Source organism: Eublepharis macularius, chromosome 18 (assembly GCF_028583425.1).
Source record: "Eublepharis macularius isolate TG4126 chromosome 18, MPM_Emac_v1.0, whole genome shotgun sequence".
In the NCBI taxonomy this organism is placed as follows: Eukaryota; Metazoa; Chordata; class Lepidosauria; order Squamata; family Eublepharidae; genus Eublepharis; species Eublepharis macularius.
The window spans coordinates 16,433,524-16,456,966 of NC_072807.1; the positions used below are offsets into that span (position 1 = coordinate 16,433,524).

Sequence of the window (23,443 nt, forward strand, 5' to 3'; positions counted from 1 at the left end):
AATGAAGAAAACCCAACATCACACTTAGTGGAAAGTAAGATTTTATTTTATTTTCATTTATATCCCACTTTATCCCAAATTGGGACTCAGAGTGGCTTGTGTAGCATTCTCCCCTTTTCCGTTTTTATCCTTGCAGCAACCAACTTTGGGAACCATAGACCTCGCCGCTATGTTGTTTTGGATTCCTACTAATGCTATGTCTTTGTGAACTTGTATCTGTTTACCCTACGGCATCGTTTATGGAAATGTTCTTGATATTGACTACTAATCTCACACTGTCATAGATCCAGAGGAGTTAGCCGTGTTAGTCTGTAGTAGCAAAATCAAAAAGAGTCCAGTAGCACCTTTACTACTTTACTTTACTTTACTACAATACTTTACTACAATAAAATAAAATTGGTTAGTCTTAAAGGTGCTACTGGACTCTTTTTGATTAATCTCACACTGTGTAATCCGCCCAGAGTCTCAGTGAGAAAGGCAGACTATACATGACATAAATGAATAAAATGAAATAAATAAATAAACCTGTGTGGTAGGTTAAGCTGAGAAGGGATGACTGGTCCAAGGTCACCCAGCGAGCTTCCGTGGCATAGACAGGATTCGAACCTGAATCTCCCAGATACTAGGCCAACTATCTGTCTACTATGCCATGCTAGCTCTCATCGTATCATCATCATCATCAATAGTGATGATGATGATGATGATGATGATCTGTGCATGTATGACTGGTCCAAGCTCACCCTGCGAGTTTCCATGGAAGAAAGAGGATTTGAACCTGGATCTTCCAGATACTACGCCAACTATCTATCCACTATGCCATGCTGGCTCTCATCATCATCATCATCAATAACAACAACAACAACAATAATCTGTGAATGTATGACTGGTTCAAGATCACCCAGCGAGCTTCCATGGCAGAAAGAAGATTCAAACTTGGATCTCCCAGATACTAGGCCATCTGTCTATCCACTACGCCATGCTGGCTCTCATCTTTATCAACAATAATAATAAACTGGGTGGGACTTACTTCGAAGTAAATATGCTTAGGCTCATGCTACAATAAATTGGGGCTTTTTTTTCTGTGTGAATACCATGCACGCTTGTACACAGCTCCCATCTGATATAAATCTATATTCTTTCTCTCCAAGCTTTGGTGTGATAGATTTGATACACGTTCAAGATGTATCAAATATCCCCCCCCTTTCCATTCCTTTCATCCTTTCACCCCCACTTTCCACTCCTTTCCACTCTTTTCATCCCTGTCTGGGACTTCATTTCACTCAAGGATGGAACTGCCTCCTTATCCTAAAATGCCTTCTCAGTAGTGCAACCAGCTCTTACTAGTCAAGCCGGGCCGACCTCTAAAGCAAACATTCCTTTGTCTTAGAAAGAGACTGCCGGACCCCTCTTGGGGAAGAGGAGGACAGGCACGTGTGTGGTGGGGGAAGGGGGAGAGGAGCTGGGAATTGCTGGCTGCCCTCGTTCCTTTCCCTGTGAATTCAAACCAGAGTTTCAAGGTCCAGACTGTGATAAGGAAAAACAAAAGTGTCAAGTCAGAATTTTTCAGGGCTTCCCCCTGGATTTGGTTCAGCGCGGGCAGGCTGCCCATGCAGTTCTTGCCTCTCCATGTTCAATACAGCCTGCTGGCTAGGGGTGGGGGTGACCTACTGTGAGCTTGCTAAGCCCCCTGCCCAGGACTGCAAAAATAGGGGGGTTGGCATGCAATTCATGCCTTCATTTGTGTCTTTTAGTCTTGTCAATTAGGCTGTTTATAATGTGTCTCCTCTTAGCTTGGTTGCTGTTAACAGCCTGGAATCTGAAGAAATAAGTTTATGTATTTGTTTACTTCTTTTATACCCTGCTTTTCTCTCCAAAGGGGGGGAACCCAAAGTCACTTTGGGCCATTCTTCTCGCCTCTATTTTATCAGCACAACAATCCTGTGAGGTAGGTCATGCTGAGAGTGTGTGGCTGGCCCACCCAGCCAGCCTCCACAGCAGAGTGGGGATTCGAACCTGAGTCTTCCTGGTCCTAGTATGACACTCTAGCTAATATACCATGCTGATTTTTTAGATAGGTTGCTTACAGCAGGCCTGCAGTAGGCCTTTGTTAATGTGAGCAATCCTTAATTATTTATTTTATTTATTTATGGCATTTATAGTCCACCTTTCTCACTGAGACTCCAGGTGGATTACACAGTATGAGGTTGGTACAATCCGTATCAAGGACATTTCCATACGGTATCAAGAACATTTCCATAAACAATGCCATAGGGTAAATAGATACAAGTTTTAAAAGGAATTGCATTAGCAAGAATCCAATATAAAGTAGAAGAGAATACTGAGACAGAACATAATCACTTCTAGGGTTGACATTAGACAACATAAAGCAAACATAATGCACAGGTAGTACATAGGAGTACATATTTAAAGCAACAGATAATATGCAAGGCAACATAGTGGTGAAGTCTATGGTCCCTAACTCATTAGTGAAACATCTGAGAGCCCTTCCCTACAATACAGCCCTCCTATTTGGGTAAAAAGCCTTTTTGAATAATTCAGTCTTGCATCCTTTGCGGAAAGCCAGGAGAGTGGGGTCTCTCCTGACCTCCTAGGCAGGCGGTTCCACAGGGTAGGGGCCACCACAGAGAAAGCCTGTGTACGGGCTGCTGTTGATTTTGCCCATGTGCAGCCTGGCACCTGCAGAAGACCCTGTTCAGATGAGCGAAGCTGCCGTGGAGGGACATAGGGAGGGAGGCGCTCCCGCAGGTATGCTGGGCCAAGGCCATGAAGAGCTTTGTATGTAATATCCAATACTTTGAACTGAGCACAGTAACTGATGGGTAGCCAATGGAGAGACTGTAGGATGGGAGTGATGTTCATGCTCCTGATAACAGTCAAGCTGCAGCATTTTGCACCACTTGGAGCCTCCTAGTTAGCTTAGATGGGAGACCAATGTATAGTGCATTACAATAGTCAAGCCTTGATGTTACCATAGCATGGATCCAGGTGGCCATGTTGAGATAAGAAGCCATCTTCCAGGCTAGAGTGAGGTTGTAGAAAGCATTTTTTTTGCCGCTGCCTTAACTTGTTTTTCTAATAGTAGCGCTGGATCCAGTATAACCCCTCGTCTCTTAACCGAGTCAGCGAGGGTCAGACAAACTCCATCGAAAGTGAGGAGTACAATATCCTTCAAGATCTCTGCCTTCCCAACAAGCATTACTTCAGTCTTGTCTGGGTAAAATCTCAGTGGTCTTGAATATCTCAATGTGTTCTGAGCTGGGTGGAATTCTGATGGTGGCGTGGTCTTCCAAGCAGTACGTCCAACAGGGCAAATGGGGCAGTGGCCCAAGAACTTGGGCTGCCCCTAACTTCATCCTTCCTGCCTTCTTCTCATCCTTAGCATACAGCACAAAGGTTGGCAGTGCCTAGACTTGCCAACTGCTTGGAGAAGACCAAAAAAAAAGCCCTGTCCCTTTAACGGAGGCTTAATAGGATGTTATTTACCAAGTCATGTTATTTACACCTGTGAAAATCTTCAACTGCCCTGTTTCCCCGCATTAAACCTCTATTAACAGAGCAAGACATTTTTCTCCAGGCCCTTTGGCATCTCTAGGTGGCAGTCTGCCAACTGAGAGCCAAGCTACAAGTGACTCCTGACACAGGTTGGACACTTGTCAGCTTCCCTCAAGTTTTGATGGGAAATGTAGGCATCCTGGTCTTGCAGCTGTAATGGAGAGCCAAGCTGTAAAACCAGGACGCCTACATTTCCCATCAACACTTGAGGGAAGCTGACAAGTTTCCAACCTGTGCAAGGCATCACTTGTAGCTTGGCTCTGAGTCAGCCTCTCTCTGGTCTTTGCTTAACTCAGGACTGTAAGCAAGTCCCTCCCCCCCTTTAAGCCAGGCCCCCATCTATGCCAAGATGCTGGTTCATTGGGCAGGGAGCCATCCTGAGGGCTCCTCCAAATCCCTGATTGGTCAAGGGATCCATAAGAATCCACTGACCAGGCCTGTCAGTCTTTCTTCTTTCCCAGGGATAAGGAAGGAGGAGAAGAGACTGACCAGTCATGGACTTTCTCGAATGGAAACGTTTCAATATCTCTTTAAAGCCCGCCCACCCATTCAGAATCAGGTTCGTGCAATAGGCTGAACGTGGGTTCTGTTAGCAAGAGGGGTAAGCCTGGAGTCTGGAGCATTCACACAACAAGTGTGTGGTTCTTAATGAAATCTTGCTGCTGCAGAATGAAGAGAAGTTTCTCCCTTCTCCACCCCAAATAAAAGCTTCCTTGCCCAGAGAGAACCGAACTTCTTCCAGCCTGTGGTCATATACATGCGTGCATGAGATTGGATCTTATTAAATATAGAAAGGCTTCCTTCTGATTCATCATACATAGGAATGCAATGTCAGTACAAAATTCAAGGTGCTCTGCACGTGCTGTTGATCAGGTTGTCACCAGAACGTCTGAAAAAAAATCACCTTCTTAAAGCAAAGATGAAAGTCTCTTTTTCGGGAGCCCTTAATCTGTTTTGGGTTGGTTGAGGGTTGGTATACCTGACTCAGCTGCATTGCAGAACATGAGATCCTCTTGTAGGTTTGCCAACCTCCAGCTGGGGCCCGGAGATCTGAAATTATCTAGAACAGATTTGCCATCTACAGAGATCAGTTACTCTGGAGGAGATGAGCAAGATTCAGGTCCCGTAGCAAATAAAAGCAACTAGATTTCCCGGGGATGAATGTTTGAGTCAGGCTTCCTTCATCAGATATGAGGAGTGGATGGCTGCTTTGGAGGTAGACTCTATGGCATTATACCTTGCTGAGGTCCTTCTCCTCTCCAAATCATGCCCTCCCCAGGTAAAAAGGTACAGGTAGTCCCCTGTGCAAGCACCGAGTCACCACTAACCCATGGGGGGACGTCGCATCACAACGTTTTCTTGGCAGGTTTTTTTTTCCGGGGTGGTTTGCCATTACCTTCCCCAGTCATCTACACTTTACCCCCAGGAAACTGGATACTCATTTACTAACCTCGGAAGGATAGAAGGCTGAGTCAACCTTGAGCCAGCTACCTGAACTCGGCTTCTGCTGGGATCGAACTCAGGTTGTGAGCAGAGCTTGGGCTGCACTACTGCTGCTTACCACTCTGCGCCATGGGGCCCTCCCCAGGCCCTGCACCCAAATCTCCAGGAATTTCTCAACTTGGAGCTGGCAACCATAGATCCCTACCACAGAACATCCATTGGTAATTGGTGGCTGAGGTAGCACGCCCCCCTTACACATGTACACGTGGGCTTGCATGGAATTCCTTCCCTCTCTCTTTAAAAGGGAAAGAAAAGAGGCGACAAAGTTATTTCTTCAGTCAAAGGATCTTTCCTGATGCCCTGGAAGAGACCAGTACTTTCAAATTCTCCCTGTCAGTTTAGATGGCGACTTAAATTGGATTATTGGGGTGGAAGGAGGGGGGAAGGGGAAGGGATCAATGCTGAGTGTAACCTGATAGGAGGCAGATGGACCACTTCAGACAAAGGTAGGCAGGGTTACTGTGCTGGATGTCAAAGGTGAGGCTGTCGAACTCCTCCAAGGCAAAGGCAGAGAATAGGCAGGGAATAAACAAGGCCTTTGTCCACTGCCTTTATATTAACCCATTAAGCATCTTAAAAGATCAGGTTTCATCCTGTCAGGCTAAGATCATTGCAAGATCTCTGCCCCTCCTTCCGTCCCCCTTTCCATTTAAAAGACTGCCCATATTTAAAGACAGGAAGGTTGTTGGAACTCTTAAACACCGGGGATGACGAATGCTTTGGGGCAGAGTTACAGTCAGCCCAGGCATCGTCATGATTTATTTTATTTTATTTGTCATTTATACCCTACCTTTTCACCCAGTGGTGATCCAAAGTGGCTGATGTTGTTCTCCTCTCCATTTTATCCTGTCCTTTGAGGGTTTTCTTTGTGATGGCCCCTACAGCCAGCCTGAGGCGGTCAGGAGAGCCCCCACTCTCCTGGCTTTCGGCAAACGATGCAAAACCGAATGGTTCGAAAAGCCTTTTTACTCAGATAGGAGGGCTGTATTGTAGGGAAGGGGTCTCAGATGCTTTGTTAATGAGTTAGTGTAGAGTTAAGATTTTTAATATTCCTTTTATTATAAGGGTTTATAATTTTTCATACTTTCATATACATAGTCATAAAATGAATTAATAGTGCTTGCAACTCTCCCCCCTTTCTCTCTCTCACTGTTCCAGCTTTGTTGAACGTTGCTTCAGAACATAACCAACGCCGAAAATGTTTCTCTTTTCTCAGTTGCTTAGGAAACTTAAAATAAAGCCACATTCTTTAGGCTATTGTCTCATGAGAAGGAAGAAAAAGATACAAGAAGAGCACATTCATAACTTTTGATTCTAAGGTTTGGAAGTCAGCAAGAAGTGAGAAATTCAGAGTCAACAAAGGATAGTGACCAAATAAGGGGATTAGAAAGTTACATTGATAGATGCAAAATCGCGAGATTAGCTCCAAGAACTGAGTAGTAGCAAATTGAAAGAACTGTCGAGATAAGATGTATGTAATGACCAATTGCAAATTGTTCAGCAGGTCGTTCCTTTTGTACTCGAAAAATGTCTTTAAAACTGCTTCTAAGCTTTATGTTCTTTGGTACTTCTGGCTCCTTTGAAACCTCAGTACCCATATTGCAATATTCAGTACAATCATTGAAAAGAAGCATTTGTCTGTCTCCTCCTTTTGCTCTGAAGAATCTGGGTAAGGGCAAAGGGGCACCATTTGTGTAACATTAGGGACCATTGTGTTGCCTTACATACTACCCATTTATAGGGTTGCCAGCTCCAGGTTGGGAAATTCCTGGAGATTTGGGGGGTGGAGCCTGGAAAGGACAGGGTTTGGGGAAGGGAGGAACCTCAGCAGGGTATAATACCATTGGATCCACCCTCTAAATCAGCCATTTTCTCCAGGGCAACTGATCTCTATGGCCTGGAGATCAGTTGGAATTCTGGAAGATCTCCAGGCACCACCTGGAGGCTGGCAGCCCTACCCATTTACTTTAAATATGTGCTCGTATGTCCTACGTGTGCTTCATGTTGACTAATGCCAGCCCTAGAAGGGCTTATGTCCTGTTTCAGCATTTCTTCAACTCTGTATTGGATCCTTGCTAATACTATGTCTTTGTGAACTTGTATCTATTTACCCTATGGCATTGTTTATGGAAATGTCCTTGATATTGACTGTACTAATCTCTCACTGTGTAACCCACCTTCAGTCTCAGTGAGAAAGGCAGACTATAAATTACACGAATGAATGAATGAATGAATGAATGAATGAATGAATGAATGAATGAATGAATGAATGAATGAATGAATGGGTTAGTCTGAGAGATTGTGAATGGGCTAAAGGCACTGAGCAAGCTTCCATGGCAGAGCGGGGATTCGAACTTGGGTCTAATACTCTATTACTACACCATTCAGGTTATCATTTAGAAACCTTTATTCCTGCCTTTGAGAAGGGAGGGCAGAATGTTGGGCTTGCAAGCTAAGATACAACTCTATCCCAATCTTTTCCAGCTCCAAGTGATTTTTGTAAAATTGCCCAAATGAATTTCAGGCGGTTCTCAGCAATGACGAGGACTAGAAATGTGTTCCTTACTCTGTAGCACAGTGGTTAAGTGGTTTGGCTGCGAATCAGCACTCTGCTGGTTCGAATCCCACTACTGCCACGAGCTCAGTAGGTGGCCTCTCAGCCCCCGCTCTTCAGCTGTATTGTCGGGATAATAATAACACTAACTTGTTCACCACTCTGGGTGAGGCACTAATCTGTCTAGAAGAGCGGTATATAAGTGCAGTTGTTGTTGTTGTAGTTATTGTTGTAGAATCAGGATGCTTTGATGCTGAGATTGACAAGGCATAATGATAAGCAGGACTTTTTTTCAGCTGGAACACGGTGGAACGGAGTTTCAGAAACTCTTGAAAATGGTCACATGTCTGGGGCCCCCGCCCCCTGATCTCCAGACAGAGGGGAGTTTAGATTGCCCTCTGCACCGCTCTGTCTGGAGATCAGGGGGTGGGGCCACCAGCCATGTGACCATTTTCTCCGAGGGCAGCCCACTGAGTTCCACCACCTCTTTTCCCAGAAAAAAAGCCCTGATGATAAGTATTTGACCAGCCCCCAGAGATTTGGTCAGCCGAATTTTAAACTATTATCAAATGCTGGTCAAGTATTTTTGAAGAACTATTAGAAGAACAAAAAAGTATACTTTCCATCCTCAGTCGGTTTGATGCTTATTTTAATTACAAGAAACAAATTAGTTAATTGTCCTTTTAAAACAATGAAATAAATCTGTTTTAAAGAACGATGACAAAAATTATTGTAACTTTTAACATCGCTAGTGTAGTGTAGTGATTAGACTAAGATCTAACCTACCTCATGTCGTTGTTACATATTTACTTATTTATTTCTTTTATACCCCACCTTTCTCCCTATTGGGGACACAGAGTAGTTTACATCATTCTCTTCTCTTCCATTTTATCCTCACAACAACCTTATGAGGTAGGCTAGGATGAAAGCATGTGACTGGTCCAAGGTCACCGAGGAAGCTTCCATGGCAGAGTGGGGGTTCAAAGTTCCAGATTCTAACTCAGTACTCTAACCACTACACAACACTGGCTCTTATGGGTAGAAAATGGAGGATAGGCAAACATTGTAAACTACTCTGGGCTCCCAGTGGGGAGAAAGTCAGAATATATATGAAATAAATAAATCCATATATGAATGAATCATTCAACAGCTCTTCTCTTTAGCTGTTATCCGAGGTCAGTCTACCTTTTTATGCAATAAGTAAATATAGTTTGATACAGTAGATGATAAACCTTGTATATATGTGCGAGGTGTCTCATATGGGAAGGTGAACAACTCTTGAAATGACTTTGGCTTTTTCTGTTTGTCCTAGATTTGAGCCGTTCTACAGAGCTAGCATTTACCATAGAGCCCAGCGACCACATTGCCGTTCAGGAACAGCCGCTGGTCCTGTCGTGCCAGGTGGAAGGGATTCAACCGATCAGCATCACGTGGCGGAAGAACGGGGCGATGATGGTGGACAGCGAGGTGGCCTTCACATTGGCCAATGGCTCACTCTACTTCTCCCACTTCCAGAAACTCAGGGCTGACGGGTCTTCCGATGAAGGGGAATACGACTGCACAGCGCGGAACCGCTTTGGATTGGTGGTGAGCCGGAAGGCTCGGATTCAGGCAGCTAGTAAGTTCTGTTTGTTTTCCTTGCAAATCCCTTCTCTGTAAAAAAGCTTATTGTTAGCATTAATGAATGCGCAATAGCTAGGTTTACTAGAGAGTAGAGATAGGCACGAACCAAAATATGAACCAAAATTAAGCACGAACCAGGCCGGTTCGTGGTTCGCGAACTGCGGTTCGTCAGATCCCATTTCTGACGAACTGCCACGAACTTTAGGCTGGTTCCTTTGGTTCATTTTTTGGTTCGTGACTGCAGACAGCCTGGTGCCAATCAATCAGTTTCCTAGGCAACAGAGGATGGACTTCCTGCAGACCTTCTGCTGACCCGGAAGTGACCTTCTGCTGACTCGGAAGTGATGATTTTCTGATCCGGATGTGACGTTTTCACGAACCAAACGAACCAGTTTGCGAACCAGGGGAGGTTTGTGAAAGTTTGTGGTTCATGGTTTGTGAAATTTGATGAACCACGAACTGCACGGTTCGGTTTTTTCCCGGTTCATGCCCATCTCTACTAGAGAGTGCTCAGGTACGGTAGTTAGTGAGCTAATGATCAGAAAGGACAAGAACTAGTGGCTAGCAGTTGCAGTTCACAAATGTCAAGCCGTGATAAGTTTCCCAATTATTGGAGGGTTTTTTTCTTCTTCTTCTGCCTTTGATGAGGTTATGTGAATGGGGGTGTGGTTTGGCAGAAGTGCAGAGTGCAGTGTTGGCTGCAGAATTCAGCCTCTTGCAAAGCTCAGCGTTCGTCTTAAAGCACCTAGTCCTTATGGCTGCAAGGATATGATGGAATGTGTATGGACGATGCCATCTAACAATCCTAAAATTCATAGGAGTGGTGGAATAATATTGCCAGATGTTGTGGAATGAATATTGGGTCAAAGCTCATTGTCCTTCCCCAAATCAAAACTGGAATAAGTTATATAAGATAAGGTGTGAGAGGAGGGAATGACCATGCCGATACACTCAGTTTACATAAATGTATGCTGGGCACAGGATTCTAATAGTTTGGAGAGAATTTTATTTATTTGTTTTTGTTTGGAAAACCTCCAGTCCTGTTAATGATTTTATTTATTCATTATATTTTTATTTTGCTGTTTCCTGGAAAGCTCTGAGTGGATGGTGGTAAAATTTTATTTTTTTATTTAATTTATACCCCGCCCTCCCCACGAATGGGCTCAGGGTGGTCTACAGCATGCATACAGTACAATGAGTTAATTATAAAAACTCTAAAATCAGAAGTAATTCAAAAACAATCATTAAAATAGTTCAGCCACTGTCTATGTATAGGCCACTTAAAAAAGCAATCAACAGCTGCATATGAGCCGTAGCATGTGGGCATACACATGGCCGAGGGCAATGGAAAAGGTGGTGGTCTTAGGTGGAAGGGTGAAAGGACACTCACTGGTCCTCAGCCAAAGCCCCGGCAGAACATCTCCATTTTACAGGCCCAGTGGAACTGTAACAGGTCCTGAGACACCAGCGGGAGAGCGTTCCACCAGGCCGGGGCCAGGGCAGAAAAGACCCTGGCTCAGGATGAGGCCAGATGGATGTCCTTCGGGCCAGGGACCACCAGGAGCTGTTTGTCTGCAGAGCGTAATGCCCTGCAGGGGACATAATGGGAGAGGCGGTCCCGCAGGTATGCTGGCCCCAGTCCAAGCGCTTGTTTGAAGAAATGTTGGCCCAGTTAACTCGTTGCATTTCCTGTGTGCTCTGAGCATGCAGGGTGTGTGGAAGGGCATTCAACAGCCAAAGGTTCTTACTGGGTTGAAATTTCTCCCTCCCACAAGAGTAATACGAGAAGCCCCCTGCCGGGGGGGGGTGGATGGGTGAATTGTGGGGGCATGGTAGACAAGGTGATTAAGTTGCCCAGTGAAAACCAGGAGGGGAGATATGGGATAGAGATACCTGCGAAAGTTATATCAGCTTTGCTTGTATTGAAACAGTTGAGCCGAAGCAAAAGAAGAGGCCTCCCAAATGCCGTTTCAGATAGGGAATGCCCCTGTGTGCAGCCACCATCAGAATTCAGCCTCTGTGTAGCTGGTAGTTGGATTTTTTTAAATTCTGCGAACTCTGAACATTGTCTAGTGTTACCCTGAGGCAGAAACCTCCAATCTTGCTGAACCTGTGGGTGCTTTTGGAATGTGATATACATATGAGACGTGTGTCACCACAAAATGGCTTCCAGGTCCAATCGTGCAGTGGAGATAACTCTTTCCAAACTGGTGCTCTTTCTAGACAATAAACGCCTCCTGGGCTATTATTATTTATTTACTTCATCTATACGCTACATTTCTCGCCAGTGAAAACCCAAAGCAGCTTCTGTCACTCTCCTCTCCTCTATTTTTATCCTCACAAGAACCCTATGAGGTAGGATAGACGGAGTGTCTATGACTGGGAGATGTTACCAAGATTTCATGAGGGAATCTTTCTAAGAAATATCACAACTACTCTTAAGCATGGCAAGAAAGTTCTTCCTTCATTTAAAAAAAAATCTTGCACTTGATTGGAGCTTTTGGGACCCCAATCCAGAATATCTCCTGGAATTTCTGCCAGCGTGCTGCGGTTTGATGGAAATATCCTTCCACCTTCCAGTCATAAATCACCACCTGATTAATATTATATTTTATTGCTCCATAAAAACTCCCGGACTAAAGCACAGCTCCCATCCAGCTGGGCATTTCTGCCAAGCCTGCTCCAAATTTGAAAATGTTAACTCTTCGAAGTTTGGCTGTGCTTGTTGTCAGACATTCGACCCTCACGCAAGCAAAAACCCGTCTTTGAAAACACCTCTGCTCCTTTGCCAGCTTGGACCCAATTTAGGGAATTTTCTTGTGGAATGCATTTGTTTACAGAATTAGGTGAAGATATCTGCTTGAGAGGCAGACTGTTTTTAATATTTGAGCTCATGTCTATACAGCAATCTGGGTTTCCATTTGGGTTAAGAGAAGTCATATGATTTTTGAGTGACTGAGCCAGAGATAACTGCTTTTAGAACACTCTTGAAAAAGCTAGGTTCGAAACAGGAGAAGTGCTAGCTTCCTGTTGGGTGGTTCTGGGTAGCTGTGCATTCTCCCTTTCACTGAGACTTGGGGTTCATAGTGGACTCTCCCGCCCAGGAGACGGCAACTGCACCGGCCACTTGCAGTTTTTGGAATTACGCCTGGAAAAGAACAAGCAAGAAGACATCAATATCACCATACTTACCTCAATTCCAAGTCTCAGTTAACATAAAGAAAAAAACATGTTTGTGGACTTTAATGTCTTTGCTATTGAGATTCTTGGATGTGAACATGGTACAACTGTTACTCTGATTGTAGTTGATTTTGACTGTGTTGTAACTTACTCTAGCTGTTTGGAGGCACCTTGCACTTTAAGTGTTAGTATTGGCATAGCAGCTTATTTAAGATTAAATTAATTGGAATTTATTCAATGCACGGTGCACTTTAAGAACGGATGGCTGGAGAAGGGAGTCTGGGCATGTTTAGAGTGCAGCTGGTGAAACCTTCCTCAATGACATTGGACCTCTTACATTTTACAGAGGAGTAGCAGCTTGTGCATGGAGACTTAAATGTTAGTGATCTCTTGTGGAATGGCATGAGGAAGAATTCACATTTGTGTTTCTCATTATTTTATTCCCGCAAAGCCCCATCTCTCCAGTTTCCTCGGCATTCTGGTTTTCCCAAGGGCCACCCTCCTGCTGTGAGAGCCAGCACGGTCTTGTGGTGAGACTAGGGTCTGGGATACCCAAGTTTGAATCCCACACTCTCCTATGGAACTGACCTTTGGCCGGTTACACAGTCTCAGCTTAAACTACCTCACAGGGTTGCTGTGTGGATAATTGGAGGAGAATGCTGGTGTAAACTGCTTTTGAGGTCTCCTTTTTGGGGGGGGAGAAAAGGGGGGCATTACTACCTAAATAAAATGGATAAGGCAAGCTGCCCATGGGCAGGTAGTGTGACTCCACTGAGGTTGTGTACTAGTGTCTTGTGGCATCCCTTCTGCTCTGGGTCTTCTGCAGCCATGAAGGCTTCCTTTCAAATTAATCCCTATTTTTTTTCCGTCGCTTCTGATGGACTTCGGTTACTGTTTCTTTATGCTGCACGCAGTAGGCATCCCCCAGTCATTTATAGGAAGCTCAAGGGAAATTTATCCATGGAACTGCGCTGATGGTGAACTCCGGGTCATTCATCTTCTTTAACTCTTGCAGTGAAATCAGGGAGGTTGTGACATCAATACAGCAGGCTTCAGGTGATTAATATTTTTTCTACACCAAAAAGGGGGAGGGAATAGAGAGAGCCTACGCAAGCTCATTGAGGGTCTCTCTGAACGTAAGGTTTGGAAACAGGTATCAGTCTCTGGACTGGATGTAGCCCATGTATAATTTCTATCTGGGCACGCCAGTGCTATAGACTTAAGCTGCTTTAACAGTCATTCGCTCTTCCCAGGGGAACCTGGGAATTCTGCAGGTTTGAGTGTGTTTATTGTGGGCGTAGCAAGCCCAAATGGGATGGGCAGGGCTTTTTTTCAGCAGGAATGTGGGGGAACGGAGTTCTGGAACCTCTTGAAAATGGTCACATGGCTGGTGGCCCCGCCCCCTGATCTCCAGACAGAGGGCAATCTAAACTGCCCTCTGTCTGGAGATCAGGGGGCGGGGCCACCAGCCATGTGACCATTTTCTCCGAGGGCAACCCACTGAGTTCCACCACCTCTTTTCCCAGAAAAAAAGCCCCGGGGATGGGTATTCTGATGTGGGAGTTCTGGTGCTTGTGGATCGCTTGCTGTAGTAGCAGTTCTTTCCCAGTTTGACGGAAGGAAGCAACTTGTAAACTCTTCATATGACATATGTCAGCTGCGTCCTAAAGCCACGTGTCTGCAATGTCGGTATAAATTAGTTTTAAGATCAGCTTAACTTCTGTGGCTTACTGGAAAACGCCGCTTTGCAAAGGGCCTTTGATGGTCTTTGTTAGAAAATCTGTCCATAAAACTTCAGTTCCCAGGATCTGGCTATCAAACTGGATTAAGAATGGTATACATTTTTGCAGCGTGAACATGCCTGAGGCGTACTTGTACTGAGCCCAGCCCTAGGATGATTTCCCCGCAATCAGGTGCTGTGCTCTAAACTGAAACGACACTTACGTACCTTAGATGTATTCTGCCCTGGCACCCTCCCTTCCTCCTTTCTGTCTTCCCCCCTTTTCAAAATGTAGATTGTAAGTTCATCAGGGCAGAGACCTCTCTTTTTGCTTGTATTGCCAGCGTGCCAAGTGACATCTAAATCGATATTTGTAGCAATACCTTCACTGCTGATCAAACTTGATTTGAGAGGTGTGTGGCTCCCCCCCCCCCAGATTGCACTATATGGTTTTAATGGCAGCGGCTGCTTTAAATGTGATTTGTAACAGTCGACTTGGCTGTAGCAAAGAGGGGGTCAGCTGGTTTTGCCCAAGGATCACTTGCTAAGTGGCTCCTATTAAGTCTGAACCTGGGATTCTCCTGGTTCCCAGCCCTGGCAGTGCCGGCTGGAGCAGATGGCCTCTTGAACACAGCTTAAAAACCGCCACCCTTTCTCTTTTCTCCCTTTGTCCCCCATTGTTTGGAGCTGAATGGAGCGTGGCTGAAAGCGAAAGTCTGCTTGCTTTGCGGAGCCTGGGAGATGTTACTCAAATGATGTAGATTCTCAAGAGAGGTTGAAAAGAGGCCTGGGTTGCTTGCTGGAGTTGCATCTTTAAGACAAGAAGAAAATATTCTCTTGTGCTGTCACACACAACGGGTGCCTTTCTCAGTTGGAGAGGAGAGCCTTATTTTTTCCTGTTCCCCTTCTTACCCTTAGAACGGTCTTGATAAAATAGGTGAGAGAAGGAGGGCAGTTGGTTCTTTTTACTCCTTCTTCGTAAGGCTCTGGTTCAGAAAAGTCTGCTGGGAAAACAAGACAAACGTAGCCCTGTCTCCTCCCACAGTGCGAGAAGAGAGGCACCCGGGTGGCACACACTTCTTGCTTAATAAGAGGGACCCAAGTTCTCAAAACAGAAGAGAGGAGTAGACTGAAAAATGCAAACCAAGTAGCAAGTTGGGCTCAGACAAGCAACCAAAAACAGTCAAGAGGATGGAGAACCTTCCCTAGCAGGGGAAACAAAAATCTAGGTAGCAAAGGAGTAGCTGTGCTAGTCTGTTGTAGCAAAATAAAATGAAAATCTGGCAGCACCTTAAAGACTAAGAGCATTGATTGCAAAATGGGCTTTTGTGAGTCACTGCTCACTCCTTCAGATATCTGAAGATGTGAGCTGAGCGTCAGGAAAGTTCATACTGAAATAAACACTCTGAGGGCCAAGCTACACATGACGAATGACACTTGAACAGCAAGTGGATTGAGTGGAGGGCAAGTGAACAGGGAGAAATACACTTGCTGTTCAAGTGTCATTCATCATGTGTAGCTTGGCCCTGAGTCTGTGGATTTGGTTAAATTTGGGGTGGCTGTTTAGTTTAGATCCAGAGGAGTTAGCCGTGTTAGTCTGTAGTTGCAAAATAGTAAAGAGTTCAGTAGCAGCTTTAAGACTAACCAACTTTATTGTAGCATAAGTTTTCGAGAACCACAGCTCTCTTCATCAGATGCATCTGACGAAGAGAGCTGTGGTTTTTGAAAGCTTATGCTATAATAAAGTTGGTTAGTCTTAAAGGTGCTACCGGACTCTGTACTGTTTAGTTTAGGGGGGAAGACAATTAAAGGGCGAGGAAGCATGGTATAGGCTTGCAAAATTATGAACTTTTCCTCCCTGGGCAGGATTTTCAAGACGGACGAAAGGAAGGACACAATTAATTTGTGAAATCTGTCCACAAGATTTTTTTTTAGTTGAGTCTAAGCGGGAAGGTGAACTATAAGTGAAGTAAATGCATAAATAAGAGACAGAAATTTCCAGGTGAGTAGCCATATTAGTCTGCAGTAGAAGAACAAGATTCGAGTCCAGTAGCACCTTAAAGACCAACATAATGTCCAGGGTATAGCTTTCAAGAGTCAAGCTCCCTTCATCAGAAAGCAATCTCATTTTAGATGGTTTCCCCTCGAGAATCGAGGGCTGACAACCGAATAGAGCCTCCACGCTCTGAGGCAGTGTACCTCTCAATACCAGTTGGTGGGGAGCTCTCAACAGGGGAAGAACATGTTTGTGGGCTTCCCAGAAACCTCTGGCTGGCCGCTTTTGGAGACTGAAATAAATGCTGTCTCGACAGCAGGGCTTTTCATATGACACGATGACTTTTCTCTGCCTTCAGCCTTTGGGGTTCTTTTTTCCCCTCCCCCCTTCCCTGGAAGAGGAGATGCAGCACATGGCGGAATGAATACGGCAGCCACCTTTCCATCCCGCGCTTGATTAATGGCAGCTCTTTGTCAAGGCCAAGAGCGATCCCCCCCACACACACTAATGTCCCTTTGATGCCTTCTTTCCCGCCCACCGCTGTCACTGAGCTCAATGCCTCCGTTTTCACAGATTGCAGGAGGGGAACAATGGCCACCGAAGCCACATTTTTTTTTGATGGTAGGGAGAAACGAACGGGGATTTTACCACAACAGAGTGCCATAATTAAGAGCAATAGATCGGTTATAGCTGCACAGAGATGGCAAAGGATAGCAGCGGAGAGGCTGACCAGTGGTACTCACCGGGGTGGCAGTGTTGGCAGTACCTATCCGCCCCCAGTACACACACACACACAAAGAACAGGGCTTGGCTTGCCCTCTTGGCTTAGCGGTAGGGTTGCCAGGCCCCCTCAATCTCCTGGCAGGCACTTACCTTTGGGGAGAGGGGGGTGCGTGCACACAGAGCGCACGCGCGCGCCTCCACAGGCATGATGACGTCACTTTGGGGGGTGACGGCATTATGTGGCGGGGCGCTGCAGAACACACCCAAAACAGGCCATTCTGCCGCGGATCGGCCGGGTTTTGAGGCACTGTGGAGTGCAGGAGCGCTCCTGTGCTCCGCAGCACCTCAAAACGGGCCCAATCCATGGCAGAACAGGCCCATTTTGGGTGCTGCAGAGTGCAGGAGTGTTCCTGCGCTCTGCAGTGGCCCCGATCCAGGCCAAAACGGGCCTGATCCCGGCGGCTGTGGTGCATGGGAGAGTGCCACGCTGCGGGGGAGCGCGCAAGGAAGGTGCGTGCCTCCCCGCTGCTCAGGTCAGTGGGGGCGGGGTGTGGGGAGTGGGGGCGGAAGATCCCCTGCCCCCACTGGGGGTCTGGGATCCCTACTTAGCAGGCCCGGCCTAAGCGCTGTTCTGCTGGGAAATTTTCCACCCCCCCAGGTTCCCATTTTCTCCCATTTAGAGACACTTCTAGAAGTGGTCGTGATTCACTTTGCTTTGGACTCTTCAGTTAAGGAGTTTTAGAACAGATTGGGTTAAATGAGCTTTGGGTGGGGAGAAGTATTTTCTTTTGTCCACATGATTATCTTTACCCCTAGTTTTTATAATCTAGAGCCTGAATTGCTTGCTTGGGCAGAGAGAGACACAACTTGTTCCGGAAACCTGTTTTCCGTGTTAGGACTTCTATCACAATCAAACAACACGTTATGGTTTTTAAGAAGTTGGGTCCAGGTTCCCCACACAGCGACTGTGGATAATGGCTTTTTTTAAAAAAGGAGAGTCCAAATGGACTTGGAATTATACCATGGGAGACCTTCCGCCCTCCCAAGCGCTTCTCCCAAGCTGAAGAAGCAGCATTCTGAGCCTGTTTGGGCTCTCCTTTATTTTTTAAAAGCAATTCCTTGCAACCTGGACCCAAATCATTAAAAACCCAAAGGGTTTGTTGTGTTGTGTTCACTAACATCTTCCCGGTGGGTATCAATATTGCCAACCAAGCCCCTCTATAGTGACACGTGCGCAGAACCAAAGAGTTTCGGTATAGACAAACTCTTTGCACTCTTTGCGCGAAACGTACACAAATACACAAATTGGTCGCCGCCATCGGGGGGTAGCAACAAGACTGACCAATCACCGTGCTGGATTCCAACTACCAGAGCTCCAAGTGGCTTAGAGAAGACTTGTTTGTATTTGTCTGCACCCTAACGATCACCGATTATGCCAGCGATCTCGGCGGCGTGTTCGATGCTCAAAGACGTTCCATTTTTTGTAAGACAAACAGCGCTCCTAGTGAGTTTAAATATAACTAAACATCTTTGTTGCCAACATACACTACATAAAACTTAACAAATCTCATAAGTATCCGTAATACGTTTGGAGTTGGTTTAGTGGGAATTCCAACATTTATTTTTTTTTACTTTCTCCCGTTAGATTCACAAAATGTTTAGGGGTATGCGTCCCCCTGCGTCCCCCCAGAAAAAAAGCACTGGTGTTCACCCTCCAAAGCAGCCAGTTTCTCCAGGGTAACTGATCTCTGTGGCCTGGAGACCAGTTGTAATTCCAGGATATCTCCTGCCACCAACTGGAGGCTGGCAATCCTAGTCCCATGGCTCATTGAGAGCTCATGTGCTGAGCCTACACAAGGGTGTGGTTCAGCCTCTGGCATCTCCATTGACTTCCATGCAGCTTGTGGGTGACTTGGAAGAACAAACCGAGCCAACCCTTTTCTAATTTAACAAATTGCTTCCTTGCCTGGTTGCTGGGAGTAAAAATCATACCCTACCCCAGGAGAGAGTTTGTCTACCCAATATGATTGTTGCATGCCACCAGCAGAATGTTTGTTGACATTGCTCTTTCTCTCTTAATTATTTCCACATTTTAAAAATTAAAACTCCGGTGTATTTTTTAAAACGTTGAAATATACTTCATAGCCCTTTCCTCTTGAGCCAGCATCTTATTTAACTGAGGCCTTCAAATGCAAACCCTTGGAGAAAGATCTCTTGTGGACTTTCGGTAACGTTCAGGCATTGTGGAACCAAAAAAGGGCCCTTCCATATTCATGTGGAGTCCAGATGATGCTGGGAAACAGGCCCATCCAAAGCAGTTAGCCACAATAGCTAAATGGAACCTCCATATTCAGAAGCAGCATATCTGTTTATTAGCAGCCCAAATAGCCCAGTTTGGCCCAAGCCTGTTAGGGCTGGGGAGCTAAGCAGGATTGACTATGGTAAGTATTTGGATGGGAGACCACCAAGGAAGACTAGAGTTAGAGGAAGGAAATGGCAAACCACCTCTGCTTGTCTCTTGCCAGGGGTAACAACCAGGGGTCATTTTGTAGAAAAAGAGCTGGAGGAACTCATTAGCATAACTCATTAGCATATGCCATGCCCCTTGACATCACCAGCAGTGTGTCATTAGCATAACTGATTTGCATATGCCACACCCCCTAGCATCACCTGTCCTGGCTGTTTTGGACCCAATCCTGGCCATTCAGGGCCGAAATTGGCCTCAAAACGGCAAAAAGGGGTCCTAAATGACCGAAAGTGGCCATTCTGGGCCCTTTGGGGTCAGTGCTGGGCAGGGGAGGGTTCCCCCGCCCAGCACCAATCTGATCCAGGCTGTTTTAGCCCCAATCCAGGCTGAAATGGGCCCCAAACAGGCAAAAGTCAGGTGCACGGGGCCACTTGACATGTGACCTCTTTGGAGAACTGCGGGAACTGCATTCCTGTGCGTTCCCTCTCGAAATGAGCCCTGGTAACAACTACAACAATATTCAATTTATATACCGCCCTTTAGGACAACTTAACACCCACTCAGAGTGGTTTACAAAGTTTGTTATTATTATCCTCATGACAATCGCCCTGTGAGGTGGGTGGGGCTGAGAGAACTTTGAGAAGCTGTGACTGACTCAAGATCACCCAGCTGGCTTCAAGGGGAGGAGTGGGGAATCAAACCTGGTTCTCCAGATTAGCAGCCCCACATACAGTGCATTGCAGTAATCTAATCTAGATTTAATCAGGTGTGCACCATAGTGGCCACATCTTTTCTGCCTAGGAAAGACTGCAGCTGGTTAGCCAATCTAAACTGGTAAAAGGCGCTCTTGGCTACAGTTGCTACCTGCTAATCTAGCAGTAGGCCTGGATTCAACAGCACCTCCAAGCTATGGACCTGTTCCTTCAAGGGGAGCACAACCTCATCCAGGACAGGAGAGCTCTTAAAACCCCTCTCAGCCATTCTGCCAGGCATCATTCAGTATCCCCCTAAATACCTGTTGCTTTGGGTGAGGGTGAGGAGACACAGCACAATTGCCCCGATTTCATACCCCAATTATGAGGTTTCCAGAGCATCTGGAAGTCACTGCTGGACATTAGAAATGGGCACAAACTGGAAAAAAAACGAACCATGTGGTTCATGGTTCGTCAAATTTCACAAAACACAAACTGTCACAAACCTGCCCCCAGTTCATGAACCAGTTTGTTTGGTTTGTGAAAACGTCACATCCAGGTCAGAAAAACCATCACTTCCGGGTCAGCAGAAGGTCTGCAGGAAGTCCATCCCCTGTTGCCTAGGAAACTGATTGATCGGCACCAGGCTGTCTGCAGTGATGAACCAAAAAACGAACCAAATGAACTAGCCTAAAGTTCGTAGCGGTTCGTCAGAAATGGGAACTGATGAACCGCTGGTTCGCAAACCACGAACCGGCCTGGTTCATCATGAATTTCGGTTCGTATTTTGGTTCGTGCCCATCTCTACTGGACATAGGTTGTTGGAATAAATGGAACTGCTTTGGTCTGATCTGGCTGGACTCTTAGGTTCTTGGACTGCTGATCCACTGGTGTTGTCCACATGGAACATATGAAGCTGGTGGAGGAGTTGTATCCTGAAATCTGCATTGGCAATACTCTAGAAGGAAGACTTCCCAACAGAAATCCTTATCTGCCCTTCATGCTTGTTTACTTGGTGGAAATCACAGTGTAATCTAGTTGCCACATAGTGTGAAAAATACCTAAGGGGAAGGAAGGCGTTCCTAGTGTTTTGAACCCTACTCTATGTGCTCTTGGACTTTGAGACATTGGTAGGTCCTAGAAATTCTTTTCTGGTGCAAGGGTTCCAGCCACCAGTAAAAGAGAATATGGGATTATATTTGCTAGGAAACACAGCCATTTAGCAAAAAACCCTGCATGTATTTTCATAGCACTTTGCATGGAAAGAACCCCAGATGAATTTTATGTCAGTGAATCAACTGACACACTGACATGAAATTACTGCCAGGTCTGGCCTGCTGCCAGCCACCGTAATGGCCTGCGTACTGGAATGAATAGACAAATGAGTTTTTTTTTTAAACTGCTACACGTAATTATGAGATGCTCTTTCCTCACCGTTTTTTCCTGTTGTTGCTCATTCTCTTCTCTCCCCCCCTGAAAAAACCTAACAAAAAAGATACTGTGTGAGTGTTTGTGCATGTGTATTTGGGGTGGTGGCGGTTTGTCATGTTACGAGTGACATTTTGACAGTGTGACTCCACATACCACAAATGTAAAATACCATCATTTTAAATCCAATGCAGACAAATGGGACAGCTTACAATCGGGAGTAAATGGAGGGGAACGTAAGGGTTCTGTCTGTGTGTGCATGTGTGTGTGTGTGTATTTAATGGAGGGGGGTGTCTGGAACTTGGGGGACTTGTAGAGGGCAAAATAAGTCCCAGTCTTGTAAAAGCCCATTGTCTTGTCCCCCCACAACATTTCTTCCATGAAGCTTGACTGCTCCATAACAAAGGCCTCAGTTGTTCACAGCAGTGTCTTACAGGCTACTGAGGAAACCCTTCTGCTCATCCTTAAAACCTGGCAATTTATTTTAAAAAGTAAGTTGAATTTGCCCCTCAGTGTTTGGGGGGAGAACTTATTCCCCCCCACAAGTTACTTTGATTTCGACCATCATTGAAGCAAAAAGTATGCATGTGATATGGAGTAATCATTTTGGCATTTGTGGTCTTTTCTGACACGTCTCGTTATTTTGGAATGCATTTTGATTTCTGCTGAAAGATTGCCCTCCCTGATGTAGTTCAGCAAATATGTTCCCCTGAAAACATTTATTGTATTTTTTAACTGAAACTCTCCTTGGGTTGAACTACACACTACAGTAAACACAGGGCTGTCACCAAAAATGGCGGCCCTATGTTGAACGATCCCCTCCTCCTTAGCTTATACCGGTGTCCAGGGGTCATTTCATAGAAAAAGAGCTGGAGGAATTCATTAGCATAACTCATTAGCATATGCCACAACCCTTGACATCACTGGAAGTATGTCATTAACATAACTGATTTGCATATGCCACACCCCCTGACATCACCTATCCTGACTGTTTTGGACCCAATCCTGGCCATTCAGGGCCGAAATTGGGCCCAAAATGGCAAAAAGGGGCTGAAAATGGCCCAAACGGGGTCCCAAATGGTCAGGATTGGGCCACTGTTGAGTGGGAAAGTGATCCACCAATCCAGGCTGAAACGGGCCCAAAATGGCCAAGAGCCAGGTGGTCGGGGCCACCTGTCATGTGACCTCTTTGGGGAACTATCGGAACTGCGTTCCTGCATGTTCCTCCTCGAAATGAACCCTGCCGGTGTCCTTAGTTCCAGTAGCTGAGCACTGACAGAAAGTAAAATGACAGAGTCTGTTCTGGACTGTGCCACTTCAGTCTGATGCTGTTTGAACACAGAAGTTGCTAGCAGCCTTGCCAGTCCAAAGTAAAATCTCAAAATGCCAAAACACAATCCATATAATACCTTTTAATAGGACCAATCAAGTAACACATAACACCCGAACATTTGTTTTTTAAAAATCCAGCAGTCTAGTTCCTTGCATGTGGGAAGGTAGCACTTTAGGGGGCGGCCTGGGCTGTCATATGCTACCTTTCTGTGAGCAAGAAAAGAGCAGGAGTCCAATAGCACCTATAAGACTAACAACATCTGTAGTAGAGTACGAGCTTTTGTAAGTCACCGCACACTTCTTCAGATATCTGTGAGCAAGAAGTTTTTAACATAGGGACTGGAAAGTGCAGTAGGAATAACGATTGTGCAGATCCCCCATATATATCAAACACATAGCCCCACATCCTGACCTGAAAACTTTCCACTTTTTACCACCCACAGCTTCCACTTCTCCTAGGATTAAAGGTTTTCGGCCCTCACATTTGTCGGCCACCCGCCCTTTTCCCATCTCCTTTCACTTCTCTGCTTTTGCTGCTGAGACATCAGGAAGCAGATGTCCGAAAAGAACGTTTTTCTTTTCTCTCTTCCCCAAGTTCTCACACCACTAGAAAACTTCTCAAGAGGGCCACGCTCAGTTTTATAATGTAGAT

General features: G+C 45.6%; 1 protein-coding gene across 1 annotated transcript in view; it reads left to right on the top strand.

The window, feature by feature from the left end:
• Positions 1–9,064: 9,064 nt before the first annotated feature.
• IGDCC3 (immunoglobulin superfamily DCC subclass member 3) overlaps positions 9,065–23,443 on the top strand; it is a 107,168-nt gene continuing 92,789 nt past the window's right edge. The window contains exon 1 of the mRNA XM_055002287.1: positions 9,065–9,248. Coding sequence (XP_054858262.1) covers positions 9,080–9,248 — 169 coding nt within the window. The 5' untranslated portion in view covers positions 9,065–9,079. The remainder of the gene's footprint in view (positions 9,249–23,443) is intronic.